General features: G+C 27.9%; 1 protein-coding gene across 1 annotated transcript; it reads left to right on the top strand.

Annotated features, from left to right (window-relative positions):
• Positions 1 to 10,449: 10,449 nt before the first annotated feature.
• LOC125810281 (transcription factor bHLH63-like) lies at positions 10,450 to 13,218 on the top strand. Its single transcript, XM_049489787.1, has 4 exons — positions 10,450 to 10,677; positions 11,302 to 11,490; positions 12,168 to 12,491; positions 13,092 to 13,218. The coding sequence occupies exons 1-4, from the start codon at positions 10,450 to 10,452 to the stop codon at positions 13,155 to 13,157; spliced, it is 807 nt and encodes a 268-aa protein (XP_049345744.1). The 3' UTR covers positions 13,158 to 13,218.
• The last annotated feature ends 4,570 nt before the right edge of the window (positions 13,219 to 17,788 follow it).

Genomic DNA, 17,788 nt, shown 5'->3' on the forward strand with positions numbered 1-17,788 from the left:
GGATATTTTACTACTCTTAAGTGGATAAGGTGCATGAATGAATTCAATTGGTTGACTTGCTTGGAGACTTATTCTTTATCCCTTCAAAAATCATAGTATAAGAGTTGAGTGGATATAGGAGTACTCTAGATTTTCTCCACTAATCAAGAACATGATGCAAGGGAGTTATTTGGATTCCGATAGGATTAATAATTTGAAGTTAATTTATGAGGTCTTATAGCAATTTTAAATTAACGTATAATATTAATTGAGACAAAGTATAATTTATTGTGGAAATTTTCGCACTGTTGCCACCTCCAATTAAAGTATGTTGGGCGTTGTCTTAGTTCCATGTGACTGATCGTCCTCACGAATCAGCTACTGATTATTAGTATTGCATTGGTAACCTATTAATCAAAAAATATTTTTACTTTATATGTTCTGAATAGCTTTAAGAATATTGTAAATTTTTTGACATGAAAAAATCTTTGTTTAACAAATATGTCAACTACCAGTCTACCACTAACTTATTTAGCCAAGCTTTTCAAAAGATCAAAAATACTTATTTATTTAAAGTATTTATTTTAGGAAATGAAGGTGTTTGATTAAGTTTTTAGGAAACAATGACATAAGATGGATAAGTATAGTTTCATAAAAAATTAGAGCCGTCAAAACGGGCTTAGTCTATGGGGCCGGCCCAACCCAACCCGTTATTGGGGTAGGGTTGGGATATGATTTTTCAAGTCAATTTAAAACTAGAGCTTATAAGCCCGACTCATATAAGCTCTTGGCCCTTGAAGCTTGATTAGGGCCAGGCTGGGGTCAGCCCATGGGTCAAAACTATTTATTTAAGTAACTTACAATAATCTCTCAAGTATATAATATAATTACTTAAATACACGCTATGTTGTAATATTATGAATCTTACCATATTGTGGAACGTCCAGTTACATGTATCTCAGAATATATGGACTCAAAATTAGGTTAATTTGTTCTAGATACACTCTATCCAAGTAGATTCGCATGTGTCTAGGATATATAGACAAATCTCGCGCCCTCGCCTCCCTCCCATCTTGCTTGTCACTCTCTTTTTTCGCTCGCATATCTGGTATGCAAGATACATGCTAATTACACTAAACTTTTTGCTAGTGTTATTGAAACAACACCATTGTTTGTCATATTTGATTTGAAAATCTTCTCATTTTCTTGATGTTGTAGAACTATAAGTTTGAAAAGAACAAAAATGAAAAATGAAAAAAGAAGGGCTAGCCCGCCCCAGCCCTCGGCCCTTCTAGAATTGGGTTGGGTTAAAGATTTTCAGGCCCTTCCAAATTAAGGGCCGGCCTGGCCTAACCCTTCAAATTCCTTGGCCCGTGAGGCTTGGGCCGGATGGGGATGGGCCGGCCCTTTTTTACGGCTCTGCCAAAAAATAACATTTTTGATCTTTTTTAGGACAAGATTACCCGTATACAAAAAATCATGCATGCATTGCAAAATTATAATTAGTAAATAACTTCCTTTTTTCGTAATTTTTCACTTAAAATCAATTTTCGAAAATATTGGCCAGACACAAACTATAAACGAAATTACTAAACACTTTTGATAAGAAATACTTTTCAAAATAAGTTAATTTCGACCGCCTGATTAAACATAGATACTACTTATTAAGCTATTATCAATTTCAATGTACACTTAATTAAATCCAAACACATAATACTTATTAGTAAAAGCAATTTTAATACTCACAAATACTTTAATAAAATACATTATCAAACGATTTTAATCAATTAATTCAAATGTATTATCACCGCTATAAATAATGGTTTTCTCATCACAAATTAATAGAAAATTTATTTTATAAAACATAAATTTCCATCTCATTTTCATCGAATCAATTTACTAGAAAAACGCATTATAGAAAACATATTTTCATTTCCATATGAAAAAATTTCTATTTTTTTTTACTGATTCAATCAAAATATATATATCTGTAAAAATTTAGTATATATATATATGTTGTATTTGGATAATGATGTGGTGTTTGCGAAATGATATTGTGCAAGGTTGATTAATTTTTTAAAAGGGAGAAATGAAAAGGACTTACTAATAAATGAAAACTTTAACCCTCATCAAATAAATATAAATTCAGATAATCAACTAATTGAACTACTGATTGATTTGATGATTAATTAGGTAAAGAAGGTGGAGCCATGATGAACTAAAAAAAGGTGGCGTGGGTGGGTGGGTGGGGGGGCACACCCATATGAAGGGGATTAAAAATCTATTCAAATAATGTGCTTTAATTTAAATATTAACTATGTTGTTTATGGTTTCTCATTCTCAATCATTCTGAAGTTGGTTTATCCTATATAGGGCTTGTTTTGTTGGCAGATAAAGAGATTATAATATTGAAATAAATTCTAGATAATTTTATGAGAGGTAACATTTTATGTATTATTTTATTTGTTAAAAAGTGATATATATATATATATATATATATATATATATATTCTCGATGTGAAACAAATACAATATATTTATCACCGTAGTCTAACAAGTAACACATATTTATCATTTTCATTAACAAATATATTTATTGAATTAAATAACAAACCTTTGTCTTTGTCGCTCTCCGTTGCTTGGAAAAGTTAGCTCATTTTCCTTCTTATCTATGTAAAAAAGTTAAAATTAATTTTTTAAATTTTACTATATATTAGAAGAGTCTAGGATTTACTACCATTGTTCCAATAAAATCATTACAAATATCCAATACTTACTATATAAAATATATAAGTGGGCCCCACCTCTTTCCACTTAAATACTACATATTATATATTATTAATTACTATAATATAAATCACTACTAATATCCAATATATTTATCAAACTATTTAAGTGGGTCCCACCACCTTCCACTTAAATACTACATATTATATATTAATTACTATACTATAAATGACTTAAATACTTCATATTATCTATTACAATAATTAACAATTATTTCACACTTTAAATTCTATCAATGCCATATAAATTAGGATAAAAAACCTAAGATAAAATATTTAAATATATTTAAAAATAATATAAGTAATACTATACATTACAATAATTAATAGCTTAATTATTTAAAACTTATATAAAAAATTTAATTGACTCTCTAGATTCTATTGGTACCACATAAAATGGATTATATAATAAACATATATTCTTTGAAATTGACAAAAAAGAAACAATAAATCACAATAATTAATAAAAAAAATAGTCCACTCCAAAAAATCTATCAATTAACAACATATATTGTTTGAAATTGACGAAAAAGAAACTATAAATTACAATAATTAACAAAATAAATCTCTCGACTCCAACAAATCTATCAATTAATGTCACATAAATTGGGACATGGCGAATAACATATATTATTTAAAAATTAGGTTCAAAATGTACTAAAAAATGCAATAATTAACAACTTAATATTTAAAGACACATATAAAAAAGGGTTAATATTTGAAATTCTGCATCTGCCACATAAATTAGAACAAAGAGAGTAATAAATATTATTTTCAAAATTATGTTAAAAAAAAGTACTACAAATCACTATAGCTAACAATTTAAAATATTTTTAAAATCATATAAAAATTTCAATAACTTCTCAAATTCCATAATATCACATAAATTAAAAAAAAAGTGTTATAAATCATAATAAATAGTACAATATTTAAACTACTTTAAAAGCATTATAAATTGTAATAAATAATACAACAATTTAAATTACTTAAAATTTAACGACTTAAATTATTTTTTTAAATGTATTAAAATTTTGGTTAACTGTCAAAACTTTACATGTGCCACATAAATTGGGACATGGACAGTCACACATATTTTTTTTTAAAAATTACATTAAAAGTATTCTATCAATTAACAACATATATTGTTTGAAATTGACAAAAAAGAAACTATAAATTACAATAATTAACAAAATAAATCTATCGACTCCAACAAATCTATCAATTAATGCCACATAAATTGGGACATGACAAATAACATATATTATTAATAAATTAGGTTCAAAATGTACTATAAAATACAATAATTAACAACTTAATTTATTAAAGCGACATATAAAAAATGGTTAATATTTGAAATTCTGCGTGTGCCACATAAATTATAACAAACAGAGTAATAAATATTATTTTCAAAATTATGTAAAAAAAAAGTACTACAAATCACAATAGCTAACAATTTAAAATATTTTTAAAATCATATAAAAATTTCAATAACTTCTCAAAGTCCATAATATTACACTTAAATACTACATATTATATATTAATTACTATACTATGAATGACTTAAATACTCCATATAATCTATTACAATAATTAACAATTATTTGACACTTTCAATTATATCAATGCCATATAAATTAGGATAAAAAACCTAACATATAATATTTAAATATATTTAAAAATAATATAAGTAATACTATACGTTACAATAATTAACAACTTAATTATTTAAAACTTATATACAAAATTTAATTGACTCTCTAAATTCTATTGGTACCACATAAAATGGATTATATGATAAACATATATTGTTTCAAATTGACGAAAAAGAAACAATAAATTACAATAATTAATAAAATAAATAGTCGACGAAATTGACGAAAAACAAATTATAAATTACAATAATTAACAAAATAAATCTCTCGACTCCAACAAATCTATCAATTAATGCCACATAAATTGGGACATGGCAAACAACATATGTTATTAAAAAATTAGGTTCAAAATGTACTATAAATTACAATAATTAACAACTTAATATATTAAAGAGACATATAAAAAAGGGTTAATATTTGAAATTCTACATCTGCCACATAAATTAGAACAAATACAGTAATAAATATTATTTCCAAAATTATGTTAAAAAAAAGTACTACAAATCACAATAGCTAACAATTTAAAATATTTTTAAAATCATATAAAAATTTCAATAACTTCTCAAATTCCATAATATGACATAAATAAAAAAAACTGTTATGAATCATAATAAATAGTACAATATTTCAACTACTTTAAAAGTATTATAAATTGTAATAAATAATACAACAATTTAAATTACTTAAAATTTAACGACTTAAAAATATTTTTTTAAATGTATTAAAATTTTGGTTAATTGTTAAAACTTTACATGTGCCACATAAATTTGGACATGGACAGTCACACATATTTTTTTAAAAAAATTACATTAAAAGTATTCTATCAATTAACAACATATATTGTTTGAAATTGACGGAAAAAAAATATAAATTACAATAATTAACAAAATAAATCTATCGACTCCAACAAATCTATCAATTAATGCCACATAAATTGGGACATGGCAAATAACATATATTATTAAAAAATTAGGTTCAAAATGTACTATAAAATACAATAATTAACAACTTAATATATTAAAGAGACATATAAAAAAGGGTTAATATTTGAAATTCTGCGTGTGCCATATAAATTAGAACAAACAGAGTAATAAATATTATTTTCAAAATTATGTTAAAAAAAAGTACTGCAAATCACAATAGCTAAAAAATTAAAATATTTTTAAAATCATATAAAAATTTCAATAACTTCTCAAATTTCATAATATGACATAAATTAAAATAAAAAAATAATATATATTGGGCCCCGTGCTGGCACGGGGTCCTATATCTAGTATAAATGTAAGTGACTATACAAAATTTTACCACATCCACTTTTTTTTTTTCTTTTTTTAAAGTTAGGGTCGAGTCTGGAGGGCGAAAAAAAAATAAGTGAGGTAAATTTGAAAGCTACATGACAATTTTGGGATTAGAAACCATTTTTTTTTTTTCAATTCAGTAAATATTAATTTGTTAACGAAAATGATAAATATGCTCTATTTATTAGATAATGAGAGTATATCTACATTACCTTTTTATCGAGGGATATATCAATTCTGAATCAAAAATTAAGAGATATTCAGGTCCTTTTTAAAATTAGTAATTTCAAATCATTGTACTAAAATTATAGTATTATTTTTATACTATATTCTATATTGAATAATGATTTCAGAATTATTATACTTCCCCAATTCATTAGGTCGATATATTACTTTCTTCATTTAAATTTATTTGCCTTATTTTCTTTTTTAACTTTTTGTTTTAAAAAGATTATTCTTACTATGTTTTATTATCTTGAATCTAATTACTAGAGTTTTTTTTTTCTTCTTTCTAATCTCACTTCTATTTATGATTTTCTATACTAGCACTACTCGTTACGAGTTGTCTCAGTCACCAAACGGGAGACAACTGTTTGGCTAAGTTTGTCTCTAGCTGCCTTTCACTCAGTGGTGGAGCCAGGATTTTCAATAAAGGGGTTTAAAATTTGTAGAAATAGACACACAAAGTAGCCGAAGGGTGTTCGACATCTAATATATACATAAAAAAACATTTTAACCATGTATAATTAATGTAATTTTTCGCCGAAGGGGGTTGATATAAGGTGGCTCCACCCCTGCTTTCACTTTGTCTTTTTTTCTAATAAGTATGTAAACTTACTTCTTTATTTTTTAGTTTTTACCTTGTATTCGATATGCGTTTTAAAATTTTGACTAGTCAGAATTCATATTGAAAAAATTTCATCAAGGATAAAGTGTATCTTATCAAAAGCGGTTTCATAATCAAGATTCGAATATAAAATTCTTATCAAAGATGGAAAAATATTTATCGTCATGAGATAATTTTTGACGATAAAGTCACACAGTTAGTGATGGTTATTTTGAATATGAAAATATTTTCTCGGCCAAACACATACACAACCCCTCAAACTTGCCCTCATTTTTCATTTTGACACTCCAACTTAGCCTTGTTCCATTTTAACCCTTAAACTTCATTTTTTCTGTACCATTTAAACACTTGCACTAATTTTTATGATTTGTTTTTATCTATGTTCTTCAATAGCAATTTCTTATTTTAAAAAAATAGACATGTGCCTATTAATTTTTGTAAAAAAATTAAACATTCGCGAACGAACATAAAAATTTTCAAACAATAATATTAATTTTTGATATTTCTCTGTATTTTTGCATGAAAATAAATTAACGAAAGTTCTTTGATTTTCTTTCTTAAACATTCAATTAAATTAAATAACACTACTTATTTATTTTTTCTTATCATCTAGGCTATCTAAATTTAACGCAAATACTCACTTTTAATTTTTAATATAAATCAATACGAATAAAAAAACCCATCTTCAAAAAGACTCGACTGACTTTGTTAATAACACTACTAAAAACAGACTCTTGTTCATTGCTAATAAACTACTAAACAATGTTAAAACTCGATTGACTTTGTTAGGTTGTCGGTGATTTTAAAGAAAGAAAACCAACACAATTTTATCGGTTATTTTTCACACAAAAATACATAACACTCTTAAAAAGAAATTATTATTTATTAAAAAGAATTATTTTTTGTTAATTTTTAATTTTTTAACTAAAATTATTTGACACATGTCGATTTAAAATAAGAAGTTGCAATTGAAGAATATATATTAAAATAAAGAAATCATAAAAATAGTATTTCATGTTAAAATGGTACATAAAAAATGAAGTTTAAGGGTTAAAATGGAACAAGGCTAAGATAAAGTGTCAAAATGAAAAATGTGGACAAGTTAGAGGGGTTGTATATGTGTTTGGCCACACACATACATACATACATGACATTGTATGTGAAAATTAGAGTCCTTTCAATTTTTGTTTACTTTGTGATGGTGACAACATGCTATAAAGGACGCAAAGCATTGTTGTCTTATTCTTTATCCTTGCAAAGACAAAATGAGAGTAATCTCTTTACAAAGTCATGTGTGATAAGTAAGTGTCACGTTGAAACAAATGCAAGTTTTATATAATATTGATAGATCATTTATGTTATACGTGGTGAAGTGTTAAAAACTTTCATGTTTAGAAGATGAAAGTCGTGAAAATGAGAATATTGAAATGGATGTGTGGATTTACTAAGAGAGATAAGATTAGAAATGATGATACTTGGGTCAATGTAAAAGTGTCCTCGGTAGAGGATAAGATGCGGGCAGAGCCAGAGATGGTTCAGACATGTGAAGAGGAGATGCATTGATATCCCAATACGGTTATTCTTGTAGTTCTTGTTCTTTGATTTCTAGTACATCGACTATAGTATTATTTGGGTGTAGATACTTTTTTTTCTTTTCATAATGTTTTGTCATGCTATCTTTAGTATTTTAGGATTGGAAATAATTAAATGTCATGCGGAGGCTAACAAAGAAAATCTTGAAAGATCATGAGTAAGAAAATAAACAAGAAATATACCAAAAGACACAAAAATTTAACGTGGTCCAATCAACAGACCTACATCCACAAGAGGAGATGATCAATTCACTATATAAATATAAGAGTAAAAGATATCGAGAGAATTAATCTCACACAAATCACTCTTGTTTTCGTAAAAAAGAAAGTAAAAAACAAGTGAGGAACCCTGAACATAAAATATTTCTTCCAATAGTGGGAAAGTTTATCCCTCTGATCTTAGTTGCGACCCCCCGATCAAACTAGAGCGTAAGAGTGCTTTTTTATTTGCATGAGTCAAAAAGAGGTTCACACAAGTGATAACGTATTACTTGTGTCTCACCGTTTATCCCCTTACACGGAACTCTCAAAGCTCCTAGGACTACATTGTGAATGCTATTAAGTTAGAAGGAATGAACCTCCATTTATAGTCATAAATATTTTCCTACAAGATAGAACTAGCCAAATATGAAGACTGTGTTTTCCTTTTAGAAAATGGAAAACCCAATTACATTAAGAACCTCATGGCAAATACTCAACAAATCTCCCCCTTGGCCTGAATTTCTTACAAAATAAATTGCTTCACCTTCTTCACATAATCTTCAACAACTTGCATCTTCTCTCTAAAATCTCCTCCTTTAAATCTATGTCTCATCACAGAGAATCTTTCTGGAAAAATTTCTCCAACAAAATTCTTCAGTAATGTCAAATAGGTTGCAGCTAGAATTGAACCCGTCAAGATGAACACCATTTTAACCTGGTCAATCAGTGGATGATTAGCTCTATTTTTTTTTGTGTATAGTAGCTGCGTATTTGGTGATTTTATTCCTTTCTTTTCTCTAATTTTTTGTTCTATCTTGTAGTTGTTGTTGCTCATTATTTGACACTTCTTTGATGGTAATTTTAGAGAACACATTTGTAATTCTTGTTGATTATAGTGGAGCTTTGATCTTGTGGTTTTTACTCTTCATTTCGAAGATGTTTTCACGTAAATTTGGTGTCTCGTATTGTTGATTTATTTTGCTTGTCTTGTTTGTTTTGGTTGATTTATGAAATCAATGGATAATTTTACACTTAGTTTCTAATTTATCTTTATCATTAATTATAGTTATTTTTTTATTACATTTTTCAAGACATTATATTTATCATATTCAACGGGTAATATAATAAAATTATTATTTTATTTATAATTTTTTAAAAATATGCAAATTAATAATAAACAAATATTATTGAACAGAGAAAACATATTATATCATTTATAATAATGGCTTTTGAACTAAGTAAGGAGTTGGATATCCACTCATTGAACCCTACCATAGCTTATCAACACATTCTTGATATGCTTTGATTTTTGGGCCCCCATCTGTCCCTCTCTCTCCCTTTATCTGGAGGTCGGTATAAGTGAATTCAATATATTTGATGTAAAATATAAATTTATTTAAATAAAAAATATATAAAATATTATTTTATTTATTGTATTCTTTATAAAATATTTTTATTCTTCTTACTATTGTTGTTAAAAAAGAAAAGACATATTTCATTATTTACAAACTTTTTGTTAATTGTCAATTTCTCAATTCAGTTTCAATAACAAGTTCTTATAATTATTGAAATGTCATATCATGTTTAAGATCACATAATTTAAGAATATTTATAAAATTATTCGGTTTCTTTTTAGTTTCATGTCCAGTTATATGCCCCAAATGTGATAACATAGATGGAGTAAATTATGAACACATAATCTTAAAAATATTACTCTTTTTTTTTTATCTTAATTTATGTGATATATTTTTTTGTCTGTTATTTTGAAAAAAATAAAATATTTGTATATTTAAAAGTAATTTAAATTACACAAAACCACAGATTCATGTGCCACGTATTTTTGCCTATAAATCCACCCGTGCTAAAAAACATCCACCCAATTTAGAACAGAGAGACTACACTTGATTCGATTATATCAAATCTTAACCGTTGAACTCATCACGTTTTAATTCTGAATCCGCTTCTGCCTTCATCCATATCCAAATAGTAACTTATACTTTATCTATTACCTATATAAATCTCTTCCACTGATTAGAAGTACAGTACCATAAACTCAGATTTGACAAAAAAATATCATTTCCAACATTTTTCAAAATGAGCATTCTTGAAAGACAAAGAGCTATTTTTGAACATTTGTACCAATGCCAACAACAACAAACTTCTAATTCTTTGCCAAATCAAAATCTTGCTCGACTCAATAGTTTAATGAGTGAACATACAATGGAATTCAGTCAATTTCAGAATTTTCCCATCAAGATTGACACACAAATTGATTTTGGAAGTGAAGAGAGGAATTGGACAAGCAAGAAGAGAAAATCAGAGGTTTGTAAATGTTGTTTTCTATTTTTATTCTACTAATGATTGCGTCCGAGCTCGCTTTCGTGCACCTGCAATGGGATAGATCAAACCTCACTATCTAAGGTGAAAAGTTTAGATAGTCAATCAATTGAGTTACTAAGATTTTCCAGTTTGCACACACCTTAATTAGGCCACCTAAGTAGATATTTCTTGCATCTCAATTTATGTTATGATGTTTGACTGGATACAAAAGTTTAAAAAATAAAAACAGACTTTTGAAGCTTATGATCTAAAATAAATAATACATATAGATCATAGTATTCTTTGTAGGAGTGGCTTAAAAAAAAGAAAGAACATCACATAAATTGAAACGAAAGAATTACTAGTATTTATCTACCAACAACATATGTATATGAAATTGACCTTCCAATAACACATGTATCACATTATCACTCAACTAATAGTTTTTATCTTTATTTTTTATTCGTTGAAATAAAAATAAATTGTAACTTCGTGAAATAATAATTATTAGTTGAGTTACTATCAAACAAATCAATCCAAATTAAACAGATGAAAAGAAATCACTGGACTTATTTTTGCCTTAGCAATTTGAGCCCTAATTTTCTATGTTGTTTGTTCATTTTTCAGCTTAATGAAGAAGATGAATGTAAAGTTAATAGACATGATGGAGAAGTAGGGGAAGTACAGACAGAGATGAGAGTGAAAAGTGAAAAAGGGAAGAATTCAAAGGAGAATTTAGAGGCTAAAAATACTGATTTTATTCATGTCAGGGCTCGTCGCGGCCAAGCTACTGATAGCCACAGCTTAGCTGAGAGAGTAAGTCTCTTACTACATTGATAGTTTCTATCTTGTTACATCATTGTAACTTGAGTTGTCGTGGATTACGAGTTTGAACTGTGAAATCAGTCACTGGTACTTGCTATTAGAATAGAATTAATGCTTATATTACACCCTTTGGAGGTGCGATTCTTCCCTGAATCTTGGGTGAATGTGGAATGTTTCATCCATCGAGATGCCTTTTTTAGTGTTATGTTGTTGTGTTTGTGACTACCTATGTATTTATGTTTTAAACTCCTGGAATCTTGAAATAACAGTAAAATTATCTCCTTATGGGCCATAGTTTCAAGCCATGAAATGTGTTAGGATAGTCTGACTACATTACACTGCTTTGGGATGCTACCCTTCCCCGAACTTTGGGTGAATGCAAGATGTTACATTACAATAAAGTTGTTTTTATGTGACCTATATGTTACGGGTTCGAACTTTGAAATCAACTATCGATGTTTTGTCAAGATAGGTTGCTTACATTATACCCCTTTGAGGTGTGGCCCTTCCCTCGACCCTGGTTGAATGTAGAACGTTTAGTGCACAAGAATTCCTTTTATAAATGTATTTTAAGTTGTTGTAGTGATGACTACTACGAATTTATATGCATACCCTAGCTAATTCGGAAAGCAACATGCTAATTAGTTCTTATCAATCAATTTTTGTAGGCAAGAAGGGAGAAAATAAGCAAGAAGATGAAATGTTTACAAGATTTAGTACCAGGTTGTAACAAAGTGATTGGCAAAGCAGGAATGCTTGATGAAATCATCAATTATGTTCAATCTCTTCAAAAACAAGTGGAGTTTCTTTCCATCAAACTTGCCACTTCCAATATGAACACAGATAATTTATTTGCCAAGGAGTTACCTAATCCAACATTTTTACAACAACAAGGAAACAGTAATATTGGTGTTACACAAATGTTACCACAAAGAAGAGAAAATTGTTTGATGTCTTTCCCAGAAGCTTTTCTTGATTCTTCAAATGTTCTGGTAATTTCTTTGATCCTTTGTTCTGTGTTTGAAACATAATATAATTAAATAATTAAATAATTAAAAATGTGTTTGTTGAAAGACATGTCCCATGTCATATCGGGACAAATCTCGGGACTCCTTATGTGACTTGGACAATCATTCTTCCTTTGAGCTAGCTTTTGGGGTAGGTCGAGAATTCATTTCTTCAATCTGGTATCAGAGTCAGAACCATTGAATCCGATCTGTGGGTTGTGAATACACTCCCGGTACATAATTGTTCACACTCCAGTCTAGAAAGAGTATGGGCGTGAGGGGGTGTTAAAAGAAATGTCCCACATCTAACGATAGGGGCGAGATCTTAGGACTCTTTATATGGCTTAGACAATCCTCCTTTTTTTTAGCTAGCTTGTAGGGCTAAGTTAGAACTAAGAATTATTTATTTACAGAGCTTTTTCTCGGATGAGATAGTCACACACAATTTAAAAATCAGGCCAACATATAAGGGTGACGTGTGAAGACATAATATAATTAAATAATTAAAAACATTTTCTATTTTTAATTCTAGCTTAAAATATTCTCTAAGATTTGCCATATTTTGTGGAATTGTTTCATTTGCAGGCATTACAACAGCTACCAAATCTTGAAACTGATCTACAATGCCTTTTTGGTGTACGGTTTCAGTAGTAAAAGAAAGACCAAATTATTTAATCAAGGTTGGTTTTGGTTTTGACTAATTAAATTGATGTAAAAAAGAATCATATTTTTTTCTGACATTATTTTGTTAATGATTTTTGCAGGCGCAGGAATGGCAAATTGCAATTATATATATGGCCTAGTCCACAATTCTTTTGAAGTAATTATCTATTAAAGTACAATTTTTCTTAACATCTTTTAGTACATTTATTGGGCATATAAGAATATGTTCACATGTATAACCAAAGTTGGGACTGTTTATTTGGATGTAATAACAAATTGATTTTGTTATCTTTTTTGAACTTTGTGTTGATTTAAAATGCTTTGATAAAAATATACTAATAGTGCAATAAGAGGAAATTGATTTTCTACTTGTCATCGAACCAAGCCAAGCTTGTTTTCTCTCCAACAGAAGAGCTTCTAACCATGTCATCATTGTCCAATACTCTCTTGAACTAAACTTTTAGTATAAATACATACATATATATATATATATATATGGAATCCCTTTGATAAGAAAAAAAAGTTGATTAATTAAGATTGAGGACATACAACACCATCCTTTTAGGGCTATTATTGAAGACTATAGATTTTTGTTGAATACTAATGAAATTTCTATTAAACATATTTGGAAAGAGGCGAATCAATGAGTCGACTTTCGGACAAATGACACAACCATGATGAAGAGCTAATAATTTGGGGAAACAAGGGTATAGGTTGTCTTCTCGTGACAAACTTAAATCAACATTATTTTTAAAAGAATGTAATCTATTTTAACCCTTTCCAGTGTAACAATAAGAAGAAAAAAAATTCACAAAATATTTTTCAATTTTATCATATTCGCTCGGTTAAAATTGTTAGTAAACATTTTCTCTACGAAAATAAGTTTCTTAAAAATGAGGAAAATGACTTTTTCGTGGAAGTAGGGAAAATAAGTTTCACAACTAGTATTTCACATTAATTATATTCTCCCTACCCTTCGACATACTTTATCTTTTGCTCTCCCCCTAGCCCCATTCCCACCACCCCTACTCCTACCCCACCATCATATAGCTATCTAGATTATATACAAACTAGTGAATTTATCCGCGCTTCGCACGGTCATATAAAATAGATAATTTATTAAATATTATTATTATATGAAAGAGGTGTTTATAAATATGATAATATATTTATCTATAGCTAATATTATATTTAATATATATAAATCTAAGTTGGGATTTTGTGAATATTTTAAAAGAATTTCTCCTTACATAAAAAAATATATAAAATAAAATAATAATATCTTTCTATAAATGTGCACACACATACAATTTGATTCCACAAAGAAAAAAGTAAGAAAATTACATGTGATGTATTTATTATTTTTTAAAAGTGAAAGAACACAATATTTATTCTTACAATGTATAAAAAAAATTAAAAATAAATCACATAAATATACTATTTGTCAAGGTAAAAAGAAAATTAAAGAATGGATAAGGTTTTTGAGTTTGTTAATGACAATTAATATACTTTTAATATAAAATGAGTAATAATTACCATCAAATAAAGAATAATGATTTAGCCGTGAAAACTCCTACGCATTTATGTCTCAATTCTAAATAAATATAAATAATATTTGTTGTGCACATATAATTTAGAATTACCTCACTCTCCCTCCCTCCCGTTACTTTATATTTATCAATTTTCATGTCATGCCATAATTCTTGATAGTTCGAAGAACTTGAACATAATAAATATCAAATGAAAAATATATTTCAATCATTAAAATTTATTTTTACACAATCAGTTATAAATTTTAAAACTTGATTAGTAGTTAGCAGACTTTAAAACATAATTAAGTTACTGATTTGAGCAAAAGGAAATTAATTATAAATTTAAACATGGTTAGTACTTATAGTTGAATTCAAATCATAATTGAGATAAATTCATAAGAAAGTAATATTTCTTCAGGATCTACTCCATTTTAAAATACTTATTTGAATCAAAAGAAATTATAGACTTACAGCAATCATAAATCTATATAAATTAAACTTAAGAGGCATCATAGTAATACATAAAAAAGGAAAGAAAGAAAAAATGAAATACATATATCATTACAACTTTAATCATAAAAAATAGAAGGAAAATGAAATCAATACATAATTGTGAGCTCTTGTCGATATCCACTTCACAAGACTCACTATTCAAGAATTTTCTTCTTGTTATTCAAGTCAAACAAAAGCATGAATATAATATAATAGTGAAAATAAATGATAATTTTGAATTGGATCTTAAGAAATAAAAAATTGAATTTATATAGGGAAAAAATGAAGGAATACCATAAGGTGTCTTAACGTTTACATTAAATATTTAATGGTTATGAATATGAAAAGTTGAAAATTATGAGAATTATAAATTATTAATAGGGGAAATTAAGTAGATGAGTTATGAGTCATGATGGTATAAAAATATATAAGCAAATATGATGGGAAAACATAGGTGAAGAAGATATAAATATAGCATATCAATTGTATTAATTGATAAGCTACGTGGGGTTAATTAATTGTATTAAATAAATTAAAGGAGAAAATATATTTAAATTCGAGAAAAAAGATAAACACTATTGTTGGCTATAAAGTTTTTATAATTTGGCATGTGAAGAGTCTTAGTTGCAAGTGTTTCTTCATTAATAAAATATTAATTTGTAATAATTAAGTGATTTACCTTTATAATAACATAATTAATTTAAATAAAGAAAATCTCAACAAAACCACAAAAAAAGAAAATTGAAATGGAGGTCATAAAGAGGTGTCACATCACCTTCTCAACACGCCCTTAGAATCATCTTAAACTAGGGGTGTACGTCAAATGTGGGAGGGTTGGGTTGAAATTGGAGATATTAAATTGGGTTGAAATAAAAACTGGGTTGGGTCCTGACCCACTCAAGTTTATTTTGGGCTTAAATGGGCTTTAAAACTGGTTGAATCTTAACCCGCTCAATTTGACCTGCTTAATCTCAATAATTTTAATATATTGTTATTTAAGTTTTATAAATACAATTTAAATTTCAACTCAAGAAAAATTAAAAAAAGAAGTTACTAATGGATAGATAAATCCTAAAAGATATAAAATAGATAGTAATTCATACCTTCAATATACGAATATACATTACATCAATGCAAATAAAGAGCCTTAAAACGAATTGAAATTGGAGATTAAATTGGGCTCAATTGAAGATTCTCTTAAAATTGATTGAGATTGAACTCAATTCAAATTTTCATGAACCCTTCTGGACAGATTATGATCGAATTTACCTATAGTTAGGCTCATTTTTAACGCCCTTTATCTTAAACTCCCAACAAACTTACAAGGAGAACACGGGGGAAGGAGTCAAGAATGATATAATAAGCAATAAAGACTCCAAAAAAGCACCAAGACAAGGTGGGACACAACATAACGAACTTTAGTTAGGAACCTTTAAGCAGTGTAGGGGGGAGAAAACAGATTAATAGGGCAAGATAAGGAAAGGTAGTGGCAATTGATTGGTAGTGGGTATGTGTCCTCATTAATTTTTTAAATGCTATAATGAAATTTGATTATAAAAGGAAACTATCATAAAGTTGAACAAGTAGACATGTGTATTCTACATGGTTTGTCTCACACGATTTCCCATATAGGACACGCGCATCTCACATGATTTGTATATCATATAAGACATGTGTGTCTGCTTATTCAACTTTATAATAGTTTAAATGTCTACTTATGCACATTCAAAATTGGAGAAAGTAGGTGTCAGCTAGGGCCACGTTTATGTATCATGCCTAATTATTATAATAAAATGTTTAGTATTATAGAATACGACTATTATAGAGAGGTGGTCCTCTATGATAGGGACTGTAGAACTTCAGTACTGCACATTTGGCAAACCAACAAGTTGTCTTGAAGTCTAGATCAGTACCAATCATTCACAAATTATTGCTATTGTGATCTATACCACTAGGCTTTTAGGTGACTTAAACAACAAGGCCCAGGGTCCTCTTTAGTCTTTACAATCACATACTAGCTAGTGTTAATGACCTATATTAGAGTTAGATATGGCACTAAGGAACACAATGGAACAGACAAAATCTCTCTATTCTTAAATATAAATTTGTCATTCAAATTATGAAAATAGAGAAATTTCTAGTAGGGGACGCTTCTCCCTTCAACGCCAAGCCAATAAATTTTCCATACAAATGCATAAAGCCAAAAACAAAAGAGAGAGACAGGTGGAGGTCAGATTATCAATCTTCATCTCCTTTTCCATCACTCTCTACTTCGTCGTCATCCCTATTATTTGAAAGGAAGTTTAGTTAATCAATTGTTCAATATCAAATTAGTTGAATTTTGATTGTATGAATCTTCTTCGAACATCGAAAAATGTTTCATATTAATGAATCTAGTATATACTCAAAATTTTATTAAAAACAATAAAAAGTTGAAGAATCTCATATTTGGACGTGTCGTTTTTAAACTCTACTTTATTTGTTATGTATTTTTGGTGAAGGGTGCAACTTCTTCAAGTGCAATTTTTATATTTTGATATATTTTTTGTGCCTGGGGTAATTTTTGAAATTTGACGAATCTTTTTCTAATATATC

The sequence above is a fragment of the Solanum verrucosum genome, unplaced genomic scaffold (genome assembly GCF_900185275.1).
Source record: "Solanum verrucosum unplaced genomic scaffold, falcon-dt-bn FXZP01000038.1, whole genome shotgun sequence".
NCBI lineage: Eukaryota > Viridiplantae > Streptophyta > Magnoliopsida > Solanales > Solanaceae > Solanum > Solanum verrucosum.

What these genes read in the sequence shown, in the direction of transcription:
- LOC125810281 (XM_049489787.1), top strand. Translation starts at nt 10,450, where the DNA reads ATGAGCATTCTTGAAAGACAAAGAGCTATTTTTGAACATTTGTACCAA. An exon ending in GCCACAGCTTAGCTGAGAGA is followed by an intron (nt 11,491 to 12,167) that starts GTAAGTCTCTTA and finishes CAATTTTTGTAG; the next exon opens with GCAAGAAGGGAGAAAATAAG. An exon ending in TTGATTCTTCAAATGTTCTG is followed by an intron (nt 12,492 to 13,091) that starts GTAATTTCTTTG and finishes TTTCATTTGCAG; the next exon opens with GCATTACAACAGCTACCAAA.